General features: G+C 38.1%; 1 protein-coding gene across 1 annotated transcript in view; it reads left to right on the plus strand.

Annotated features, from left to right (window-relative positions):
• Positions 1 to 22,892, plus strand: part of ENPP3 (ectonucleotide pyrophosphatase/phosphodiesterase 3) — an 84,708-nt gene that overhangs the window by 23,582 nt on the left and 38,234 nt on the right. The window contains exons 7-14 of the mRNA XM_070417705.1: positions 6,631 to 6,710; positions 8,408 to 8,527; positions 9,061 to 9,170; positions 10,691 to 10,756; positions 11,352 to 11,424; positions 15,175 to 15,283; positions 17,124 to 17,252; positions 17,623 to 17,654. Coding sequence (XP_070273806.1) covers positions 6,631 to 6,710; positions 8,408 to 8,527; positions 9,061 to 9,170; positions 10,691 to 10,756; positions 11,352 to 11,424; positions 15,175 to 15,283; positions 17,124 to 17,252; positions 17,623 to 17,654 — 719 coding nt within the window. The remainder of the gene's footprint in view (positions 1 to 6,630; positions 6,711 to 8,407; positions 8,528 to 9,060; positions 9,171 to 10,690; positions 10,757 to 11,351; positions 11,425 to 15,174; positions 15,284 to 17,123; positions 17,253 to 17,622; positions 17,655 to 22,892) is intronic.

Consider the following 22,892-nt stretch of genomic DNA (forward strand, 5'->3'; position numbering starts at 1 on the left):
CCTGATGACTTTACTACATCATATCTTTTTTTCATACTTATTGGCTCCTCTCTCTTTTTGTAGCATGTTTGTCTCTTTTTTATTTTGATTTTTTTTGTATTTTTAAATATAGTTTTATTGGTTTCAGAGAGGAAGGGAGAGAGAAAGATGGAAACATCAGTGATGAGAGAGAATCATTGATCAGCTGCATCCTGCATGTGACCTATGAAATCTGAGCATGTGCCCAGACCAGGAATTGAACCATGACCTCCTGGTTCATAGATCGACACTCAACCACTGAGCCTCACTGGCTGGGCTTGTTTTGTATTTGAATATATCTTTTGTCTCAAAACTGGTGTTTGTCAGACCTAGGTTCTGGGTCTTAGCAGAGACATGATCCTGAAGAAGTCCGAGTAGACTGGACAGAGTCAGCACATTCAATACTCCAGTAGTGAATAGTCCATTATCTTTGTCCAGTTCAATCAAAGTACCTGGAACCTGGCTCTACCATTTACTAGTTGTGAGATCACCCACAAGTTTGCTTTACCTATGGGTACTGTCTTCTCTTCATCTGTAAAATGGTCACTTCCTATCTGAGAATATATCTGTAGTGCACATTGGATGATTTTAACTTATCACTATAATCATTTTTATCATCTTTATTATGATATTGTACTTCTGTGTTAGGGTACTTGGTCTTCATACAGTTTTATAAAGTTAATAGAAAAAAGAAATTGAATGCCAAGGACACAGTGTTAAGAAGTACCAAAGGGCCTGTCTGGCTTGGCTCAGTGTTTGAATGTTGACCTATGAACCAGGAGGTCATAGTTCCTGGTCAGGGCACATGCCCAGGTTACAGGCTTGATCTCCAGTAGGGGGCATGCAGAAGGCAGTGGATCAATGATTCTCTCTCATCGTTGATGTTTCTTTTTTTTTTTAAATATATTTTTATTGATTTCAGAGAGGAAGGGAGAAGGAGAGAGAGTTAGAAACATCAATGATGAGAGAGAATCATTGATTGGCTGCCTCCTGCATGACCCCCATTGGGGATCGAGCTTGCAACCCAGGCATGTGCTCTTGGCTGGAATCGAACCTGGGACCCTTCAGTCCGCAGGCTGGTGCTCTATCCACTGAGCCAAGCCAGCTAGGGCCGTTGATGTTTCTATCTCTCCCTTTCCCTTCCTCTTTGAAAGTAATAACAATATATATATTTTTAAAAATATCAAAGAATTAGCTCCAGGTTCTATACTCTTCACTGCTCTCCAATTCCTGTATTTCTTTCCCATTCTAGTAGGCCTCCCCTCATCACCTTTTTAAAAAATATATATTTTATTGCTTTTCTACAGAGGGGAAGGGAGAGGAATAGAGAGTTAGAAACATCGATCAGCTGCCTCCTGCACACCCCCTACTGGGGATGTGCCCACAACTAAGGTACATGCCCTTGATTGGAATCAAACTGGGACCCTTCAGTCCGCAGGCGGACGCTCTATCCACTGAGCCAAACCGGTTAGGGCCCCTCATCACCTTTATTACTATTTTTTAATCTCCAAGTTCCTAAAATTTTATGATAATTTTCTTGGTTTACAGTTTTTATTATTCTCCAAATTAAAAAATTTATATTTGACCCCGAGTAAGTCAGTTACCGCTTCTGAGTCTGTTTCCTCATTTGTAAAATGTGAGTATTAGATTTAAGGATTTCTACTATTACTTCCAGCTGTAAAATTCCATGATGGTAGACAGATAAACTACTTCCCCTACAATACAAGGCATTTTATCTCTTGAGCTTCTAACTCTGAGCCAGATCTTTAGCAAAGAGATTAAGAGTTTGGAACTCTGATAGATTTGGCTCAAAATGCAGTACTTGTCATATGTTGCTGAATTACTTTGGCCTGGAAAGTTAGTTAAAACTGTTGAGTAACACTCCCTCCACATTCTGCGTGGAGTAGGGTTCGGTATCTGAAAGAGGAGCCGCACAACAAATGAGAGAAAAAGACACGAGATAATTTTGCAATATTGGAGGACCAGGCGGACTTCACCCATGCTCAGGCTGCTCCAATCTTTTATTGATCTGGAGTAGCCCTTAGGGTAAGGAGGTTTCAATGACACACAGATCAGCAGACAATTTCCAGGAATAGACAAAGTATCTGATTAGCTCATCAGTAGATGATTTCCAGGAATAGGCAGAGTATCTGATCAACAATAATCAACAAGGATCTACACAAGTATCTAAGGAATTAAGGGAACTAAGGGGGTGATGATGCTTCAACTATTATTACCTAAATTAACTGGGTGGTTCCTAGATTAACTGGGTGGTGCACAGTTCTGACCTTTGCTAGGTCTTCAAAGGTTACTAGCTTTTGGGGGGTCTCTGTCTAAACTCAGCTAGTGAAGACAATGAATGGACTCCGGCAAAAACCTCTCAGTTTCTATTTCCTTATCTGAATTTCCCTTGATAATCTAGATATAAAATTCTGTGTCCTAAAGTGAGTTTAACTAGCCAGGTTGAATGGAGGCCCTTAACGTGGAATTATCTATTTTCTCATGCCATTGAGAATTGGAAGTAATGCCAATGAAATATTGGGCCATTGAGAGTTTTCCCCAAAAGTTTAAAATGTTTTTTAAGTCATCAAGACAACATCTTGTGTGAAAACATTACTAACTAGGCCAACCAAGGCAAAATGGGCTTTTAGTTTCCAGGAGGCCCAATTAAGAGCAGATACGGTTAAAGAGTTAGAATTAGGACTTCCCAGAATGGTAGGCTTCAGGTCAGGTACATGACAGCAGGCATCACTTTAAGAAAGTCTAGAACCCCATCTCTAGTGTCCCTTTAAGCTGCCTCAATTGGGTAGGGCTATAGTGGTTGTAGAAACTGAGCATGAACTAATACCACAGCTCAGTGAGTCATATCACTGTCTACCAAGGGGACTCTTGGCACTCAACTCCCAAGAAGTAAGAAGGCAAGGTCATTGTTTTGTCTCAATGTGAGTGGAACAAAGGGCCAGGCCCAAGATCAGGAAATAACAGGTGAAATAGAAGTGATTTGACTTGAGCTGGAAGTCAGACTTTCTGGAAAGTTAGGTAGGAAGGCAGGGAGAGAACAAGAGTAGTAGTAACAAGTAGGTCTGGCTGGTAACATATGCAGAGTTTTGTGGGTTTTTAAAAAATATATTTTATTGATTTTTTACAGAGAGGAAGGGAGAGGGATAGAAAGTTAGAAACATCGATGAGAGAGAAACATCGATCAGCTGCCTCCTGCACAGCCCCTACTGGGGATATGCCCCCAACCAAGGTACATGCCCTTGACCGAAATCCAACCTGGGACCCTTCAGTCCGCAGGCGGACGCTCTATCCACTGAGCCAAACCGGTTAGGGCATATATGTAGAGTTTTGAAGATTAGAGTTAGCAAGGTTGGCGTTCATGAACAGTAGAACACTTAAATTCTCCACAGAAGATGCTATTTGCTGTCTGCCTTCTCTTGTTTTAAAATTTTTATTGTGGTTAGAATACTTATTATGAGATCCACACACTTAACATATTTTAATTATCTAATGCAATATAATTATGTATAAGCACAATGTTGTATAGCAGATTTCTAGAATTGATTCATCTCATGTAACTGAAGTTTTATACTTACTGATTAGCAACTCTTCAATTACTTTTCTCTCCAGCCGCTGCCAACCATTATTCTATTCTTTGCTTCTATGAGTTGGACTCTTTTTTAAAAAAAATATATTTTTATTGATTTTAGAGAGGAAGGGAGAGGGAGAGAGATAGAAACATCAATGATGAGAGAGAATCATTGATTGGCTGCCTCATGCACGCCCCCATTGGGCATTGAGCCCACAACCTAGGCATGTGCCCTTGACTGGAACCAAACCCAGGACCCTTCAGACCACAGGTCACCGCTCTATCCACTGAGCCAAACCAGCTAGGGCTGGGTTGGACTTTTAGATACTTCATCTATGTGATATCATGCAGTATTTGCCTTTCTGTGACAGGCTTATATTACGTATATGTCCTCAAGTTTCATATATGTGGTAGGATTAGATTTTCTTTTTTAAAGCTGAATAAAGTTTCATTTTACATTTATACCACTTTTTAAAAATCCATTTTCCTTTGTTTATTTTGTAATTCATCTTTTCTGCTATAATCTTTTATTTTTTTAATTCTTACCTGAGGATATTTTTCCATTGATTTTTAGAGAGAGTGGTAGGAGAGGGAAAGACAGAAATATCGATGTGAGAGAAACACATCGATTGGTTGCCTCCTGCATGAGCCCTGACCAGAGCTTGGATCGGGGAGGAACCCACAACCAAGGTACATGCCCTTGGCCAGAACTGAACCCAGGACCCTTTGGTTTGCAGGTCGGTGCTCTGTCCACTGAACCAAACTGGCCAGGGCTCTGCTATAATCTTTATTGTTCTGCTATATAATCTTTTTTCTTCTGCTAACTTAGGTTTTATTTGTTTTTCTTTTCTGTTTTTTTCACGTGCAAAATTAGGCTATTTGAAATTTCTTTTTTAATGCAGGTGTTTATTACTATAAACTTCCTTCCTAGTACTACTTTTGCTGTATCTGTACAGTCTTCAGCTATTTCACCTATTTATCCATTTAGCCTTCTGTTCCTTCTTATAGTTCCTAGTTATTATGGATATATGTTTACCCCACTTATATTTTCAAATTTTTTGATTGGTACTTAAAAAATGTTTTCTTAAGGAGTAAACTATGCAAAGTATATGCATTAAAGGGTGTACAGTAAAAAACAACCAGCCAACCATCACCAACAAAACACCCTTATTCTTCTGATATTCCTATTTTTCTTTGCAGAAGCAACTACACTCATTGATTTATCATGTGTTCTTTCAGAATTATTTTATTCAGTCACACTTTAGGTCCCTAACATCCGGAAAAAACAATGGTAGGACATCTTGTTTTCTGTGAGTTGTTCCGTAATACCTTGTCTAAGTCTATAAATCATTAGCAGGTGTGTCCTGTTTGAGACATTTGAACTAGGGAGGTGTCATGTTTTCACATTACCAGTAGTTTAGTTTGTATTTTATTTATACTCTGTGCCTTTGGGTATTAAGAACTTGACAGTGTCATTCATGTTTCAAGGAAATAAGAACAGAAACTGACTGTATCTTTCTGTTTATTGTATGATTTTCCCACCACTTAAATTCTTTTAATCATAAGTGGGTTATATTTTATTTCATTTCCTTGTATGACTTCTTAGCAATATTAAAATTGTCTTTCCCTGATTGAGGACAATATTTATTTATTGGAGTTACTGACTTTTAAAAGTCCTTTAATCTCTCTCTCTCTCTCTCTCTCTTTAAATTATACTTTCTGAGTCAGTTTCTACAGCAGGCCTCAAACTGAAGTACATCAGAACCACTTGGGGTGCTTGTTAAAAATGTAGACTTTTTTTGAGCTCCCTTTTCTTCACTTTCTACCCAGTCCCTCATCCCACCAAAGTCCTATTCAATAGACTTGATATGGATCCCAAGAAGGTTCTGAAAGAGAAAATTCCTGGATCATACTGGAAACACTGGACCTGAGGCTGGGAAGGAGATTAACTCCAAACATATTTGAGAAAACATTCGTTATTTCAAGCTGCAAAGTTTGTTACTTTCTGGACAACCATCATTTTCACTTTTAATTTTAGCCTAAAGGGAACCTATAATGGTGAAGCTCTCTCTCTTTTAGAATCAGTGGACAGGATTTTAGGATGAAAAACTTCTTGTGTTTCACTGCTACAGAGGAAATGGCAATGCTCTAATGCTTCTGACGTCCTTGCACAGAATGCTTGCAGACAGAAAACAACAGAACAATTGAAAGCAAAATTAATGCCATGCTTTGTGGAAAACAGATTACAGGAAACTTAGCTCACCAAATGGAAACTACTGAAAATAATAAGCAGCAAAGTTAGCTCATTTTGTAAACATTACTACATGACATGGGCTTATGTGTTTATACAAATCAAATTCCTACTATTTTTGTTGACTTTGGTTCTATTGGATACTTTACATATAAGAACTATTAGCTGAGATGCAAATGTTATATAAAAATTCTAATGTAATGGCCTGGGTCAGGAAGAGGGAAGCAGCAAAAACAAAGCTGGCTGTGTATCATTTAGGATATGTTTAGCTCAGGGGTTAGCAAGCTGTGGTCCATGGGCCAAATCCAGCCTACCCTCCCCGTTTTTGTATGACCTGGTAAATGCTAAGAATTGTTTTTCATTCTTAATGGTTAGGAAAAAAGAGAATATTTTGTGACACGAAAAAATTATGTGAAATTCAAATGTCAATGACCATAAATAAAGTTTTATTGGAACACAACCATGCTTTTTTTGTTTAAGTATTGTCCATGGATGCTTTTGGATCTCAAGAGCACAATTTGAGCTGTTGCAATGGAGATCATAGGGGCTTGCAAAGCCTAACCTATTTATTATCTGGCTCTTTACAGAAAAATTATTTGCGGACCCTTGACTTATCTCACTCCTCTCCTAAAAACTGAGATTGCTTGGAATTGAGAAATTCTAGGTGTCAGAATTTCAAACCCTTTCTATCTTCAATCCACTCTGGAAAACTTATGTTCAGATTTTTAGTTATCCAAAAAACTTCTTAATTTCTCACTATACTTTGTTGCAGAAACATGTGGAATTCATTCCAAATACCTGAGATCTGTGTATCCAACCAAGACCTTTCCAAATCATTACACTATTGTCACGGTAAGTTCTTGGCCTAGTGGAAGACTGACAGGCACCACACCACCAGACATGCTTAGGCAGGAACTGCATGGAGGAGCCCCATGGCACATATTTTACCAGCACATGTGGTGATAGTTCATGGCTTAGTTTGGGATAGGAAGGGTCAGTATGAGGCCAATCCAGTGCTGTGAGGTGATAACTATGAATGAGTGTCCAGGCATTAGGTTAGCTCACCTTTATCATAAGCCAGGTAGCCTCTTGGGTGTGAGAAATAACATTGTCCTCTGATCTCTTGATGAGCCTCCACTTATCTGAAGTTCTGCTGGGAATGACAGGCTATGAATGAGGAGAGCCACTTTGATATGGGGAAAGATCTTTCTTTTCATTATATGTAACTTGATAAAATTGTTTTATAAATCAATTGATTCTGGCTATATCTCTTTAGATAAAGTAAATAAATTCTCCTCAATGTATAAAAAGATATAGGTGAAATGATCAAAATGAACTCAAAGGAAAATTAAGTTATTTAACATTTATAGATTTAGAAGACTTCTTAAGGAGACCTCTGCCTCAGCCTTTATTGCCAAAGTCATAACTTTGTCTTTACTACTTTGCATTCAGTCTTTTTTTTTTTTAAATCTTATTCAGTGTTTTATTTTTTTTAAATATATTTTTATTGATTTCAGAGAAGAAGGGAGAGGGAGAGAGAGATAGAAACATCAATGATGAGAGAGAATCATTGATGGGCTGCCTTAAACTAATTTAATATTATGTTCTGAAATATCTGAAAGTTATTACAACTGCATGGGATATCATAGAAAATGTGTGTTCAATGGTTAGGGCGAGGGTTTAAGAATACAAACCATATACTAGACTTACTGGGGTGAACACTTTGTAAGTTATAAAAATGTCTAAGCACTATATTTTATACCTTAAATTAATTTAATGTTATGTGGGAAAAAAAGAAAGAAAATCTGTGGAATGATTGAATGAATATTTGTAATTGGATTGAAGGAATGATTGGATTGATGGGTGGATGAATGGAAGATGGATAGAGACTTGGAAGGCTCTCTTTTAATTTGCTGGTGACACATTTTCACCTATTTAGCCAAGAAATTCGATGCTTAAAAGCTTCTGTGTAGTAAATTTCTTGACATTATCGCCAACATAACCAGCGGCTAATCCTTATTGTGGTATGGGAAACCTTAATTAACAAATAGCTATTATCTTTTTTTAAAAAAAATATTTTTATTGATTTTAGAGAAGAAGGGAGAGGGAGAGAGAGATGGAAACATCAATGATGAGAGAGAATCATTGACCGGCTGTTTCCTTCATGCCCCCTACTGGGGATCGAATCTGCAACTCAGGCATGTGCCCTTGACAGGAATCGAACCTGGGACCCTTCAGTCCACAGGCCGATGCTCTACCCACTGAGCAAACCCAACTAGGGCAACAAATAGCTATTAATCTCACAAGGGTTATATTAACACCCTCAACACATGCCACCTACCTAATATCATTCATTTACTGCTGTATGGTAGAACTAGGTAAACCGTATCTAGTTCATGTATTTGGATTCATATTCAGGGGTTTATGTTGAAATGTATATGATATTTTTCCAAGATATGAGTTATAGATTTTATGCTATTGCAATTTAAATATATGCTTTATTAATGTATTAGTTTATCTTAAATCTTTTTTTGAAATTATTATTTTAGGGCTTATACCCGGAATCACATGGCATCATTGACAATAATATGTATGATGTAAACCTCAACAAGAATTTTTCACTTTCTTCGAAGGAGAAAGATAACCCAGCTTGGTGGCAAGGGCAACCAGTATGTAGCATCTGCCCGGGGCACCAAAGTAACCTCCATATCCCATTGTGACCGTGGTCCCCCTTCTCTCTCCACTTTGAGTTTCACATTAGTTTTCTAATCTTAAGGACTTGGGGTGGGAAGGTATTTAACAACTGTTTACAATCTTTTAAATATTTATGATTGTTCAACAAGATCCTGTTGAATCTTGGATGCTGTATCAATTTGGAAGTTACTTGGAAAGATTATCTGTTAATTTCCCCCCTCATTCTGTTTTATAATTCTTTAAAGGGGAAAGATAAATTATAATTTACCAATTAAAAAAAATATCTTCTTCCTTACCACTTTACTACATTTATTTTTTTATTTTTCAGGTGGATTCCTGGATAATTATGTTTTTTTAACTGCTACAAAGAAAATTTTTAATAGTTTAAATACACTTTAATAATTAAATATAATTTGAAACTGTTAATGTCATTTAGTTTCTAATAAGTGGCACCATTTCTACCTAAACTGATTATTCCCTTGACTTCTTAACATTTCTCTTCTTATAGATCTGGCTGACAGCAATGTACCAAGGCTTAAAAGCTGGTACCTACTTTTGGCCAGGATCAGACGTGGCTATAAATGGCTCCTTTCCTACCATGTATGCGCCTTACAACAGGTAGTGAAGCACTTGCAGATATAACCCCATCTCCACAAGAATGATTAGGATTTTTTTCCTTTTGTGGTTTTAATCTTGATGCTAATTCTATTCTTTCAGTTGGGGGCCCCAAAATCTTGAAGTCATCATTGATTCCTTCTCTTACATCCCTCATCCAGTCTGGCAGTAAATGCTTGTAGCTCTAATTCAAAATATGTGCTGTCTGAGAACTTTTAACTACCTCCAACATTAACACTCTGGTTTGAGCTGTCATCATCTTTTGCCTGTATTGCTTTGCTAGCCCTTTTATTTTAAAATATATTTGTATTGATTTCAGAGGGGAAAGGGGAGGGAGAGAAACATCAATGATGAGAGAGAATCATTGATTGGCTGCCCCCTACACACACCCTCTCCCCCCCACCAGGGATCGAGCCCACAACCTGGGCATGTGCCCTGACCAGGAATCGAACCAGGACCTCCTGTTCATAGGTCAATGCTCAACCACTGAACCACCCCAGCTGGGCAATGGTAGCCTCTTTATACATCTCCCTGCTTCTATTCTTGTCCCCTATTACCTATTCCCAATCTACCAGCCAGAATGATTACTTATAAAAAAAAACCAAAACAGATTCAATTAAGACACTCCTTTGTACCCCAAAATGCAATGGCCCCCTGTTTCACTCAGTGTAAAATCCTACAAGGCCCTACCTGGCATGAACCCCACTGTCCCTCACCCCACCTCTCAAACCTCCTCTCTCACTGCTTCCCTGGGCACTCACTGTGCTTGAGCCACGCTGACCTTCTTAGTGGGCCTCCACACATCAGGCTTGCTTCTGCTGTTGGGTCTGCGCTGGCTGTTCTCTGTTTGAAGTAATCTCACCCCTGTACCTGCGTAGCCTGTTCCCTCACCTCCTTAAGGCCATTGCTCAAAAAATTACCTTCTCAATTTGTCTTGACCTGATCACACTAAGATTTTAAACTCCAAACCACCCCACCCCACTTTCTCAGGGTCCCTTTCTCTGCTCATCTCTCTCATTTTTCATAGAAGTTTAGCTTTAGTAAACCATGTATCTTATGTACTAGATTTCTTGTTTATTATTTGACTTCCTCCAAGAGAATGTAATCTCTAGGAAGAAAAGCATCTTTGGTTTGCTCGCTGATAAATTCTGTTCAAAATGAACAAATAGTGTTTGGCAATAGGAGATTCATCTATAAATGCACAAGTGAATGAAATAAATAAAAATAAACAAATTAAATGAATGACTAATCATTATCGGTCTTTTATTTTAGTTGGGGGAAAATTGAAGGAGACAAAGATGAGAAGGGAGGAAAACTATATTTGATTTATAGAGAGGCAACTGTATATATGGGTATTGAAAACAGGAATCCCTTTAAGTACTACTGAACCCCTTTCAGTATTTTGATCATATTTGAAGACAAATGGATATCCAAAAAATATCAACCTGCCTTTCTGAGTAAGAATCTAATGGGATTATTCTTGATTTGTTTGATTAAAAAGAATTATTTACTCTACTTTGCAGTAGTGTCCCATATGAACAGAGGATCTTTACATTGTTAAAATGGCTGGACCTGCCCAAAGCTGAAAGGTAACATCAGGGACGTGCTGGCACAACGGGATACTTGTGGGTATAAGATGAAATTATCTCTTTACTTTAAATGACCACTTTTGAAAAAGACATTTTTTTTAATTGGCACTTTTTTTCCTTTTTTAAAAATATATTTTTATTGATTTCAGAGAGGAAGGGAGAGAGAAAGAGAGAGAAACATCAATGATGAGAGAGAATCATTGACCGGCTGCCTCCTGCACATCTACTGGGGATTGAACCTGCAACCGGGGCATGTGCCCTTGACCAGAATCAAACCCAGAACCCTTCAGTCCACAGGCCAATGTTGTATCCACTGAGCCAAACCGGCTAGGGCCCAAGACAGCTCTTAATGGAAAGAACGAGACAGATTTTGTTACCGAGTCAGACCCACGCTTGCATCTGGAAGGTCTTATTTCATTCCCATTTGGAGAGTCTCCCTGCTGAGGTGGACCTCTGGACCTGGAGGAATGGAAAGAGGCCAGAGAAAAAGAGAAGAAAACTGCCACAAAGCTCTAGATTTACCACCTTCCCAGATCCAACCTATAAGTTTATTCCAAGTCAATAATGTCTTCCTCTGTTTCAATTTTACCCTTAGACCCAGTTTTTATACACTATACGTGGAACAGCCTGATTCTGCAGGACATAGTTTTGGACCAGTTAGTGGTGGAGTAAGTTGTTTTCTTTTTAAACATATAAATGTCATATCATCTAGCCCTAACCCACATAATAAAATGGTATTCTTTAATTCCCAGTGAATGCAAATAAAGGTATTTGATGTATATACATGTGGAGATAAAAATAGTTAAAAGTCTGAAAAGGCTATCTGCCTTATTAACCATACAATAGTTAAATGTCTAGAAAGAATATCTATCTTATTAACCACATTTTGGCTCATTTAGTAAACACTTATTGAATGCTTAGATATAGCACTGTTATTTCATATAATGAAAACATCAAGGCTAGATATTGCATGTGCCAATCTAATATGATTTTTATTTTTTGAATATATTTTTACTGATTTCAGAAAGGAAGGGAGAGGGAGAGAGAAATAGAAACATCCATGATGGGAGAGAAACATTGATCCGCTGCCTCCTGCATGCCTCCTCACTGGGGATCGAGCTCACAACCTGGGCATGTGCTCTTGACTGGAATTGAACCCGGATCCTTCAGTCCGCAGGCTGACGCTCTATCCACTGAGCCAAACCAGCTAGGGCTGCCCATCTAATGTTGCTGTGACCCATTTCAAGCTAAGTCACCCGCAAGTCCATGTGGGATACCCAGCTGCCTATTCTTGCCCAGCTCCCTTTTAAGATCCTTGTAATTGGACTTCATATGCTATTGCCTCAGGCAGAATTATTCCCCTCCTGGATTTCCATTATAACTAAAGTAGACTTCTTAACATTAGTTTCTTCATTATCTAACCATTCTGTTATGCTCTGACAACAGAAATCTAAGTCTTCAATGTTAGTTAAAAAAAAAAAAAGTTATGTCTTTTCTAAAATCCACTGATATAAAGATGTAAAGGCCCTCATGAGTATGGCATTTCCCCACCCCATGGAAACTCATGTAACAATTATCCTGAATTGTTCTCAGTTGGAACGCAAGCATATTTATTCTGGCGGCATGACTACTATTTATCAGAAATTCCTTTTCTCTTCCTTCCCATTAAACCAAAATGAGTTCTAATAGAAGACCTGGCCCATTCTTTCTTTTTTCTTTTTTTTAAAATATATTTTATTGATTTTTTACAGAGAGGAAGGGAGAGGGATAGAGAGTTAGAAACATCAATGAGAGAGAAGCATCGATCAGCTGCCTCCTGCACATCCCCTACTGGGGGTGTGCCTGCAACCAAGGTAAATGCCCTTGACCGGAATCGAACCTGGGACCCTTCAGTCCCCAGGCCTATGCTCTATCCAGTGAGCCAAACTAGCCAGGCGACCCGGCCCATTCTTACCACTTTAACCCTTGAGTCGCTTCATAATCTGATTAAGTGTTTAATTCTATGCTACAATGGTATCCCACTCGAAACTCTGTTCCACTCGAAACTGTGGCGCAGAATTAAACACTTAATCAGGCAATTGTTACAGTGAATGGCTCAGTAACTATCTAAAGCATATTCACCATTTTTCTTTTTCTAGTTGAATTGTTATTCATTTTTGTTATGCTTAATCCCTTGAGAGAGTATGCTTTAATCTACATTTCTCTGACCCCCAGAATTGACAATAAAAGGCACCATATCTTATTTTTAATCAATGCTTTAGTTTAGCACACAAATACGTCTTAATTATATAATTATGAAAAATACTGCAAAGGAAAAGATCAGGGTGCCCTGAGAGGAATTTGAGGAGCTTCTAAACTAGTTGGGGAGGGTGAGGGCTGGGGCTGGTTAGAAAGTTCTCCTCTGAATAACAACAGGAAAAAAGTTCACAAACAGCCTGATCAAGGGTGGAGCTGTGCACACCAGAGAATCACATAGGATAAGCAAATGGACAGACAAAAGGACAGATGGCTAGACAAATACGATAATGGTAAGAATAATAACAGCAGCTAACCCCCTTGTCTGGGCTAGAGTTGGGGGTGGCATCCGGTCACTTCCTGGTCAGTAAAATGTGCCATCTATGGAGCGTGTACTTTACAAAGACTCTGCTTCCTTAGAAGCCTGTGATGAGTTCGGTTGCACAGTCCCTTCCCTGCAGGAGCACACGCTGCGCTCCAGAGGTGGTCATATGCACAGATGATTTCAAAACTGTGGAGAGTTTAACAGTAGCAGAATGCCTGGTGCTGGGAGAGGACGGGTTGGACGGCTCTTGGTGCAGTAGGGAGGAGTGAGTAGGGTGACTGTGAAAGGGGACATAATTATGCCATGACAGTAGGTAGAAACTGACTCTCACTGGCAAAACAGAGTGTAAGGCCACCCTAAGAATGAGGGTCAGGAAAACATCTCGAGTTGATGGATTTGGCAGTAGATAAGGATGGTTTGAGTTCAAGTGCTCTTCTGTCTCTTATTAAAGGTAGGGCCATGAACATGCTATTAACTTCTTTAAGCCTCTGATTTCCTGGTCTCTACAACTAGAAGTTCCAGTAATACCAGCCATGAATGTTTGCTATGAGGATTTCATGAGATAATGCATTAAAGCTCTTAATAGAAATTGGCTAGTACAGGGGTGGGCAAACTTTTTGACTCGAGGGCCACAATGGGTTCTTAAACTGGACCAGAGGGCCGGAACAAAAGCAGGGATGGAGTGTTTGTGTGAACTAATATAAATTCAAAGTAAACATCATTACATAAAAGGGTACGGTTTGTTTTTTTTTTTTTTTTTAGTTTTATTCATTTCAAATGGGCTGGATCCAGCCCGCTGGCCGTAGTTTGCCCACGGCTGGGCTAGTAGAATTCTTTCTTAAAAAAGAAAAAAAAAGGCAATCATTGTTATAATAGTACCAAGAGAGATTAAACATCCCTCCTCCCCCCCATCCATGGCTATTACACTTGCTTATTCACTGAAAAAAAAAAGATAAAAAGTTGTTCATTTAAAACTTGTCATTTTAATGTGCTATATTGATAAAGTGTAGAAAAATTTAAAAACACAAAAGAATATGGGCAATAAAATACTCCAATTCACTATTCAGAAACAACCACTGTTAATAATACCTTGATATATTTCTTTTTCATGTTCTGTTCGTGTGTGTGCTTACTAAGAAATGCTAACTATATATATTTAAAAATAAAATCAGGATTATGAAATATGTATTAGTGTGTATGTATACAATTTGGTTTGAATTTTCTATGTTTGACATTGTAGTGCAAGATTTTCCTAGGCCATTGTGCTTTAAAATTAATTTTTAATGGCTGCCGAGTATATCTTCTTAAAGCTGTGGTATAATTTATTTATTTTTGTATTTAAATAAGTAATGTGATGACTATCTTTGTATGTAAATCTCTATTTCTACTCTAAATGATTATGTAGGACAAGTGCCCAGAAGTGGAATTGTTAGGTTACAGGACATGCCCCCTTTACCTTTCTGGTTACACGTGGTCTTATTGTTACAAGATCTTCCAGAATGTGTGTACTCATTTAGGTTCCCATAGACGTTTCCACTCCCCAATACTGGGCACTGTCATCAAAACTTCTGCAGTTGAGTCATGGTTGTTGAGGCTGAACATTTTTCTCAGATGTTTACTGGACAGTAGTTTATCTCCCTTTGTAGGGAACACAATTTACATTTTTGTCTATAGAAATTTAGGGAATTGATATTTGGTAAACGTGGTAAACCAGGCAGTGGTCTCTGATGTTCTATTTAAAATACCAGCAATTTCAGAGAAGAAAATGTGTTTAGTTTTCACGTGATTAGATAATGATTTGATTTGTTATGCCTTAATTCATGAAGACAATCTAAACTTCTTATTTCCCCCCCCTTAGGTAATTAAAGCCTTACAGTTAGTAGATAACGCTTTTGGAATGTTGATGGAAGGTCTAAAACAGCGGAACTTAGACAATTGTGTCAATATAATCCTTTTGGCTGACCATGGTATGCTTTTTAAAAATATTATGTTTATCATTGATTATATCTTACAAAAAGAGTAGTGATATTTTAACCTGTCTAAGACCTGGAAACTGTTGAATAAGCCAAGAATGGGTTTTAGATAGACTTCGATGAATAGAGGACTGAAAGTTTAAGCTTCTAGTTTAATTATTCTAACATTCTTTTGAAAATCCATTCATACACTTATATTTTTGGTAAAAATGGAGTTAGTAGTACTTAATGGATGTGGTTAGATTGTTATTCATTCATTAAAAAAGTGTTTTTTTGGGGGGCTTCTTATGGGTGGGTGATTTGTCCAAATAGATTGCCTATGTTGGCTAGTTTTAACCTTGCCCTGTGGGTTTTTGTTTGTTTTCTTTCTTTTTTTAAATATATTTTATTTATTTTTTACAGAGAGGAAGGGAGAGAGATAGAGAGTTAGAAACATCGATGAGAGAGAAACATTGATCAGCTGCCTCCTGCACACTCCCTACTGGGGATGTGCCCGCAACCAAGGTACATGCCCTTGACTGGAATCGAACCTGGGACCTTTCAGTCCGCAGGCTGACGCTGTATCCACTGAGCCAAACCGGTTTCGGCTGTTTTCTTTTTTTTAGTTACGTAAATACAATTCTATAAAGTCCTTGTCCCTTCATATTTGTCTACTTGAGGCCCACTCTCCACTTCGGTTAACCTGAGTGTTAAATGACAAGGAACAGCTGCCACACCCTCTGCCACTCACCCAAGTGTAAAGTACTTGGCCATTTAACAGATGCTTTTCAAGTGCTTACTTAGTGCTGAGTATTGTATTAGAGATGGTGTATGTGAAAGTACAGAGGCAGAAATGGACCTGTTTCAATTGGGCTGGTCAGCACCGTCTTCTCTAGGAGGGTACTCAGTGTCCTCCAAAGGCTATGAAGGAGCCAGGATGGGCGAGGCAGGGAAAAGGAGCATGTTTGCAGAACTTTTGTTTATCTTTTAGAACATTAAGATCATATGAAACATAGTAGTAATTTATTTTTAAATTCTCTATAAAGATGCCCTAACACTTTGGCCTATTATTTTAAAATGAAAGGAAATAGTCTAATAAAATTAGATAAAAATAAATCTAAAGAATAAAATATTTTAAAAATTTAGATGTAGTTGGAAGAATCTTCAAATGCAATGGTTTAACTACCAAATTGTTTTTAGAGGACATGCTACTTATATAAATTTAAATAACACACTTATGAAACGTGAACATTCTCTAGCCCTTATTCTTTTCATGTATTGTTTTTTAAAAATGCATGTTACTTTTTTATTTTAAAATATATCATGTTACCTCAGGGACAAGTCAGATATTGTAAAATCTAATTCGATTCCTATAGAGGATTTTCTTTGAAATTACTTTAATTGATCCACATCAAACAAATGATCTATTTATAGTTCCTGTCCAGTCTCCTCTTATAAACCCTTCTCTTCATCTGCCAGGACATTCAGAGTCTGCCATTTATTTTTTAAAAAATATATTTTTTTATTGATTTCAGAGAGGAAGGGAGAGGGAGAGAGAGGTAGAAACATCAATGACGAGAGAATCATTGATCGGCTGCCTCCTGCATGCCCCCTTTTGGGGATTGAGCTTGCAACTTGGGCATGTGCCTTTGACCAGAATCAAACCTGGGACCCTTCAGTCTGCAGAACAACACTCTATCCACTGAGCAATATTGGCTAGGGCTCAGGGTCTGCCATTTAGAGTACAGTAATAGGGTAATCTGTAGAGGTTCTCAGTAAAACTTGGTTTGAGATCTTTAACATAAAATGTCTCCTACTTGACAGGATCAATATATATATATATATTTAATTTCAGGAATGGCTCAAACTTATTGTGACCAGGTGGAATATATGACGGATTACTTTTCCCAAGTAAACTTCTACATGTATCAAGGGCCTTCTCCCCGCATCAGAACTCGTAATATACCTCACGACTTCTACAGCTGTAAGTATAAAGATGCCTGTGGGGAGGGGTTAGGGAGGTAAAACTGAGTAATCTTAGCCCCCTATTCTGAGGATGTAGGGATTACCAGCCCTGCTCTTCTGACTTCTTGGGAAGACCACAGAGAAGCAAATGAGAAATTTGTTCAGTCTATAAAGGCTGTGGTAATACCCAATATTTTTAGGTTACAATAATATATCCACTCCATTCTTAAATGCTAACATAATTATTTTCTTGAAGTAATTTTTAATTTACTTTTACCAAATAATAGTCATTAATAAATGTTTGTGTCAAATTCATCTGAGTCGGTCACATTTTGTGTAGTTATTAAGAATCCATTGTAATGTGAATTATGTTTTTTCTTTTGAAACAGTTGATTATGAAGAAATTATTAGGAACCTCAGTGTAAGTATACAGTCTCCTAACACATATATTAAAGTTAATGTAATGTCCTTAATCTGGGTGTTAGGAAATTTATATTCTATATTTCTGAGTCCAAAACTTCTGTCAACATTACTTTACATGCATATCAGTTGCTTTTATTTTGGTTGTTTTCCTTTTGGAGTTGACATCACTACAGGAAATTAGTTTGGGGTAACAGTGGCACTGACTCCTAGCTTTCACCGAATGGGCTGATGTTTCATTCCAAGTGGCCAGACTAGTGAGCTTCAGGCAGCATTGCCTTCCACTTTTTTTTTTTTGTGGGGGACTTAATATCAGAACATAGTGAATCATAGAATCCTACAGGTCATTTTGTACTGGTCAGAAAAATCTCTGCCTTTTAAGTGCAACTGCAACTGCTTTTTGTTGGTTCCCACATCTCAGATTGTAAGAAAATAAGCAGGGCAAATTCCAGAGAAATTAAAGCAATCTGAATTTTTCAAGGTAGAGTTTACAATACTTGGAAAGACCTGAAGATAGTCTTGTGTGGTAGTTTTAATCCTATATAATAAAAGGCTAATATGCAAATCGACCAAACGGCAAAATGACCGGTCGCTATGACATGCACTGACCACCAGGGGTCAGACGCTCAATGCAGGAGCTGCCCCCTGGTGGTCAGTGCGCTCCCACAGGGGAGCACCACTTAGCCAAAAGCCGTGCTCACGGTGGGAGCCTCTCCCACCTCCACGGCAATGCTAAGGATGTCTGACTGACGGCTTAGGCCTGCTCCCTAGACATCCCCCAAGGGCTCTCAGACTGCAAGAGGACGTAGGCTGGGCTGAGGCCCCTCCACCCCCAGTGCATGAATTTCATGCACCAGGCCTCTAGTAGTTCTATATTTGAAGTATATTAATAAATATATGTCTGCTATATCCATGTATTCCAACTACTATATTCAGAGTTTACCATGGCTTGGCATGGGGCTAACTATTTTTAAAGTATAGGTGATATGCAATTACAGTACAAACTGTCAGGATGAAATGTGAATGATTATGGACACACCAGGTGAAGAATAACCTTACTATCACCTGGGACCCATTACAAGTTTGAAGTAGGAATGACCACTAGAGCGGAAATCCTTTGCAGTGGTTCTCAACATTCCTAATGCCATGACCCTTTAATACAGTTCCTCATGTTGTGGTGACCCCCAATTTCATTGTTATAAATTGAACATAATTAAAGCATAGTGATTAATCACCAAAACAGTATGTAATTATATATGTGTTTTTCGATGGTCTTAGGCGACCCCTGTGAAAGGGTCGCTCGACCCCCAAAGGGGTCGCGACCCACAGGTTGAGAACCGCTGCTTTAGAGTGTTAATCACTCCCTTTTTCTCCTACACCTTCAAATATTCTGATCTTGAGTAAGCATACAAGGCTCTCTCACCCCCTACTGGTGACGGGCATACATGCAGTGTGTTCATGCTGATTATTGCATGAGCAGTTGAGAGTTTGGATTCTCTAAATCGATATATTGTTTTCCCTTTTATCCCTCACCTCATGATCTGTATAGCTAAAGTCTTGTTGGTGAGATGAGGAAGGGAAAAATTTAAATAATCCCACTGATGCAGGGGATTGGATGCCATACGCTTTGGAAATCCATTACATGGCGTGACAGATTTGGACTAGACCTGGACCTACAGAGCCCTGAAAAAATGGACCACCATTACACAAAATAGTCCATTATTTCCAGGAAAATATTTCTTGTGGTAGTACAGTATTCCCAGTACTGCTGTTTCAGGGCCTATATTGAGTTTATATCGGACAAACATAACCAAATACAAACTGGCAACTCAGTGAATTCCACTACATTCTGCATGACAAACAACAGTATCAACTTTTTTCTTAGGATAAAATAACCAAAATTTCATCCCAACTCTAGTGTCTTCATTTTCAAGTGCAAAAGGTAATAATGTACTTCTTCATGGGTTAGCAGTGTACCTCAAATTTTCTCTGGATTTACTCTGGCTACATACTCACCCAGCTAGGAAAGTGTGACTTGTCAAATTATCTGTGGTCCTTGTGAGCACATTCTAATCCCTTGTAACTGAGGAAGCTGCACACTCAGCAGCTGCCAACATGTGTTTGCCTGGAAGTTACAAAAATACTGGCTGAAGAGGAAGTAATAATAAATGGAAAAGCAGAAAAATAAACTTAGAAAAGATAGCAAAGTAAGCAAGAAAAAAAAATGGCAGAAATATCTGTGCAATAATTTTTTTCTCTCTCCCCTTCATTCTATAACATACTGTTTTCCTACTTTCTATACTTCTTCTAAAATTGTTTTTTTGTTGTTGTTCATAGTGCCTTGTTTTTATTACATAATTTGAGCATGAGATAATAGTGACACAGACTTGAAATATTTATGAGATTATTAAGGCTTAAAATAAATGAGAATATAAGAAAGTAGAAAAAAATCATTTCCTCATGTCTGTGTTAGAAACATCCAAACATGTAGAAACATCCAAAAATGACAACAGTTGCCAAAAAGCAAACTCTCAAGTGCCTCGGAGAATATCAGGGTTGACAGTTTCTTTTATGCATTTGAAATTAAGGAGGGAAATAAGGATGATTGCAAAAAGGTGGGAGAAAGCAAAGCAGAGATTGGATCACAGGAGAGTTAACAAGGTTATGTGTTCTCTTGAGGGTGGTTTTGTTTATTTGAAAGGTGTGTTAAGCTAGATGCACGAGAACAATGGACAGGGCTTTCTTGAAACACCTTTTGCTAAAGAATTTATATGCCTGGGGAGTGACTACCATCATGACCTACCCAATGAGGAATTTATGATTTATTACAGCACCCCTTATGATCCGATCACCCTGTGAGGCGACTTTCTGTAGAACTCCTTTTTCACCCATACCTATAATTCTTTTTAATTTTTTTTATTGATTAAGGTATTACATATGTGTCCTTATCCCCCTAGTGCCCCCCCCCCCCACATACCCTCCCTCCGCCCCACTGTCTGTGTTCATTGGTTAGGCTTATATGAGTGCATATAAGTCCTTTGGTTGATCTCCCCCTTACCCCCCACTCTCTCCTACCTTCCCTCTGAGGTTTGACAGTCTGATCGATGCTTCTCTGTCTCTGGATCTGGTTTTATTCATCAGTTTATGTTGTTCATTATATTCCACAAATGAGTGAGATCATGTGATATTTCTCTTTCTCTGACTGGCTTATTTTGCTTAGCATAATGCTCTCCAGTTCTATCCATGCTGTTGTAAATGGTAAGATCTCCTTTTTTACCACAGCGTAGTATTCCATTGTGTAGATGTGCCACAGTTATATAATCCATTCATCTGCTGATGGGCACTTAGGCTGTTTCCAAATCTTAGCTATGGTAAATTGTGCTGCTATGAACATAGGGGTGCATATATTCTTTCTGATTGGTGTTTCTAGTTTCTTGGGATATATTCCTAGAAGTGGGATCACTGGGTCAAATGGGAGTTCCATTTTTATTTTTTTGAGGAAACTCCATACTGTTTTCCACAGTGGCTGCACTAGTCTGCATCCCCACCAGCAGTGCACGAGGGTTCCTTTATCTTTGAATCCTCACCAGCACTTGTCATTTGTTGATTTGTTAATGATAGCCATTCTGACAGGTGTGAGATGGTACAGCCTTGTCGTTTTGATTTGCATCTCTCAGATGATTAGTGAGTTTGAGCATGTTTTCATATGCCTGTTGGCCTTCCTTATGTCCTCTCTCAAAAAGTATCTATTTAGGTCCATTGCCCATTTTTTGATTGGGTTGTTTACCTTTCTTTTGTTAAGTTGTATGAGTTCCCATACCTATATTCTTTATCTGAATTATTTTTTTTCTTCTTAAAAAGGTCATATGGAGAAAAAGTTCCTTCATAGTCTATTTCTCATTACCTCATTTTTTTTACATAGATACTAGTTTGATTTTTACATACTTTTAAAATATGCTAGGTACAGCAGCAATAATTAAAGAAACAACATTACTTTCTAATTTGTGAGAAATTCAGAATATTTTGCAAATAGGGAGACTACTAGATCTCAAAACCTACTGAGTTGATTTGAAAAATAAGCAAATGTGGATGACTTAAAGTGTAAATGAGTCAATTGTGAAGGGATTTTTGGTGCAATTAAAGTAATTTTTAAAATTTTTACTTATTCTACTAGTGTAGTATATATTTTTCATATGTAATTTAGGCTCAAAAGTACCATTGTAAATCTAGACTTATATTTATTTTATCTCAAAAAAGGAAGGGAAATTTACGGTGTGTAAAGATAAAGATATATATATATAAAACTTAGAATATCAAACAATATAATTTACATCACATTTTTTATTGTAATCTAAATATTGTTGCAATAATAGAAATAATAATTAGGGAATGAGACCACATTGATAATAGTTTTAATATTCCTAATGTATTAGCTAAGCTTGACTCTTCTTGTGTATTTTTAAATATGTTTTCATTGATTTCAGAGAGAAGAAGGAAGAGGGAGAGAGAGAGAGAAAACGTTAACTCTGAGAGAGAATCATCGATCGGCTGCCTCTTGCATGTCCCCCTATTGGAGACCAAGCCCAAAACCCCGGCATGTGCCCTGACCGGGAATTGAACTGTGACCTCCTGATTCATGGGTCGACACTCAACCACTGAACCACACTAGCCAGCAAATCTTGTTTTTAAAAAGTGCTTAATAAATTGTTGAAGTAAAATTGTTGAATTAGCTTTCACAGTTTATGTGACATGAAGAAATAATTTATCTGCAACAAAGAAGTGTTGGCAAGGATGTGGAGGAAAGGAAACCCTCATGCACTGTTGATGGGAATGGATTGGTGCAACCACTATGGAAAACTGTATGGAGGTTCCCCGAAAAATTAAAAATGAAACTGCCCTATGACCCAGCAATTCCACCCAAAACACTAAAATGGGAGAATATATGCACCCTACGTTCATTGCAGCATTATTTACAATAGACTGAACCCAGGACTTCTTCAGATGAGACCCCGAAGAAGACTTGGAAGCAACCCAAGTGCCCATCAATAGATGAACGAATAAAAAGATGGTGTAATATAATGGATAAAAAGGCGGCGTCCTTGCCGAAACTGTTTGGCTCAGTGGATAGAGCGTCGGCCTGCGGACTGAAAGGTCCCAGGTTCGATTCCGGTCAAGGGCATGTGCCTGGGTTGTGGGCACATCCCCTGTAGGAGATGTGCAGGAGGCAGCTGATCGATGT

Source organism: Myotis yumanensis, unplaced genomic scaffold, assembly GCF_028538775.1.
Source record: "Myotis yumanensis isolate MYYU_CA2020_CCGP unplaced genomic scaffold, mMyoYum1.0.hap1 SCAF_6, whole genome shotgun sequence".
Lineage (NCBI taxonomy): Eukaryota > Metazoa > Chordata > Mammalia > Chiroptera > Vespertilionidae > Myotis > Myotis yumanensis.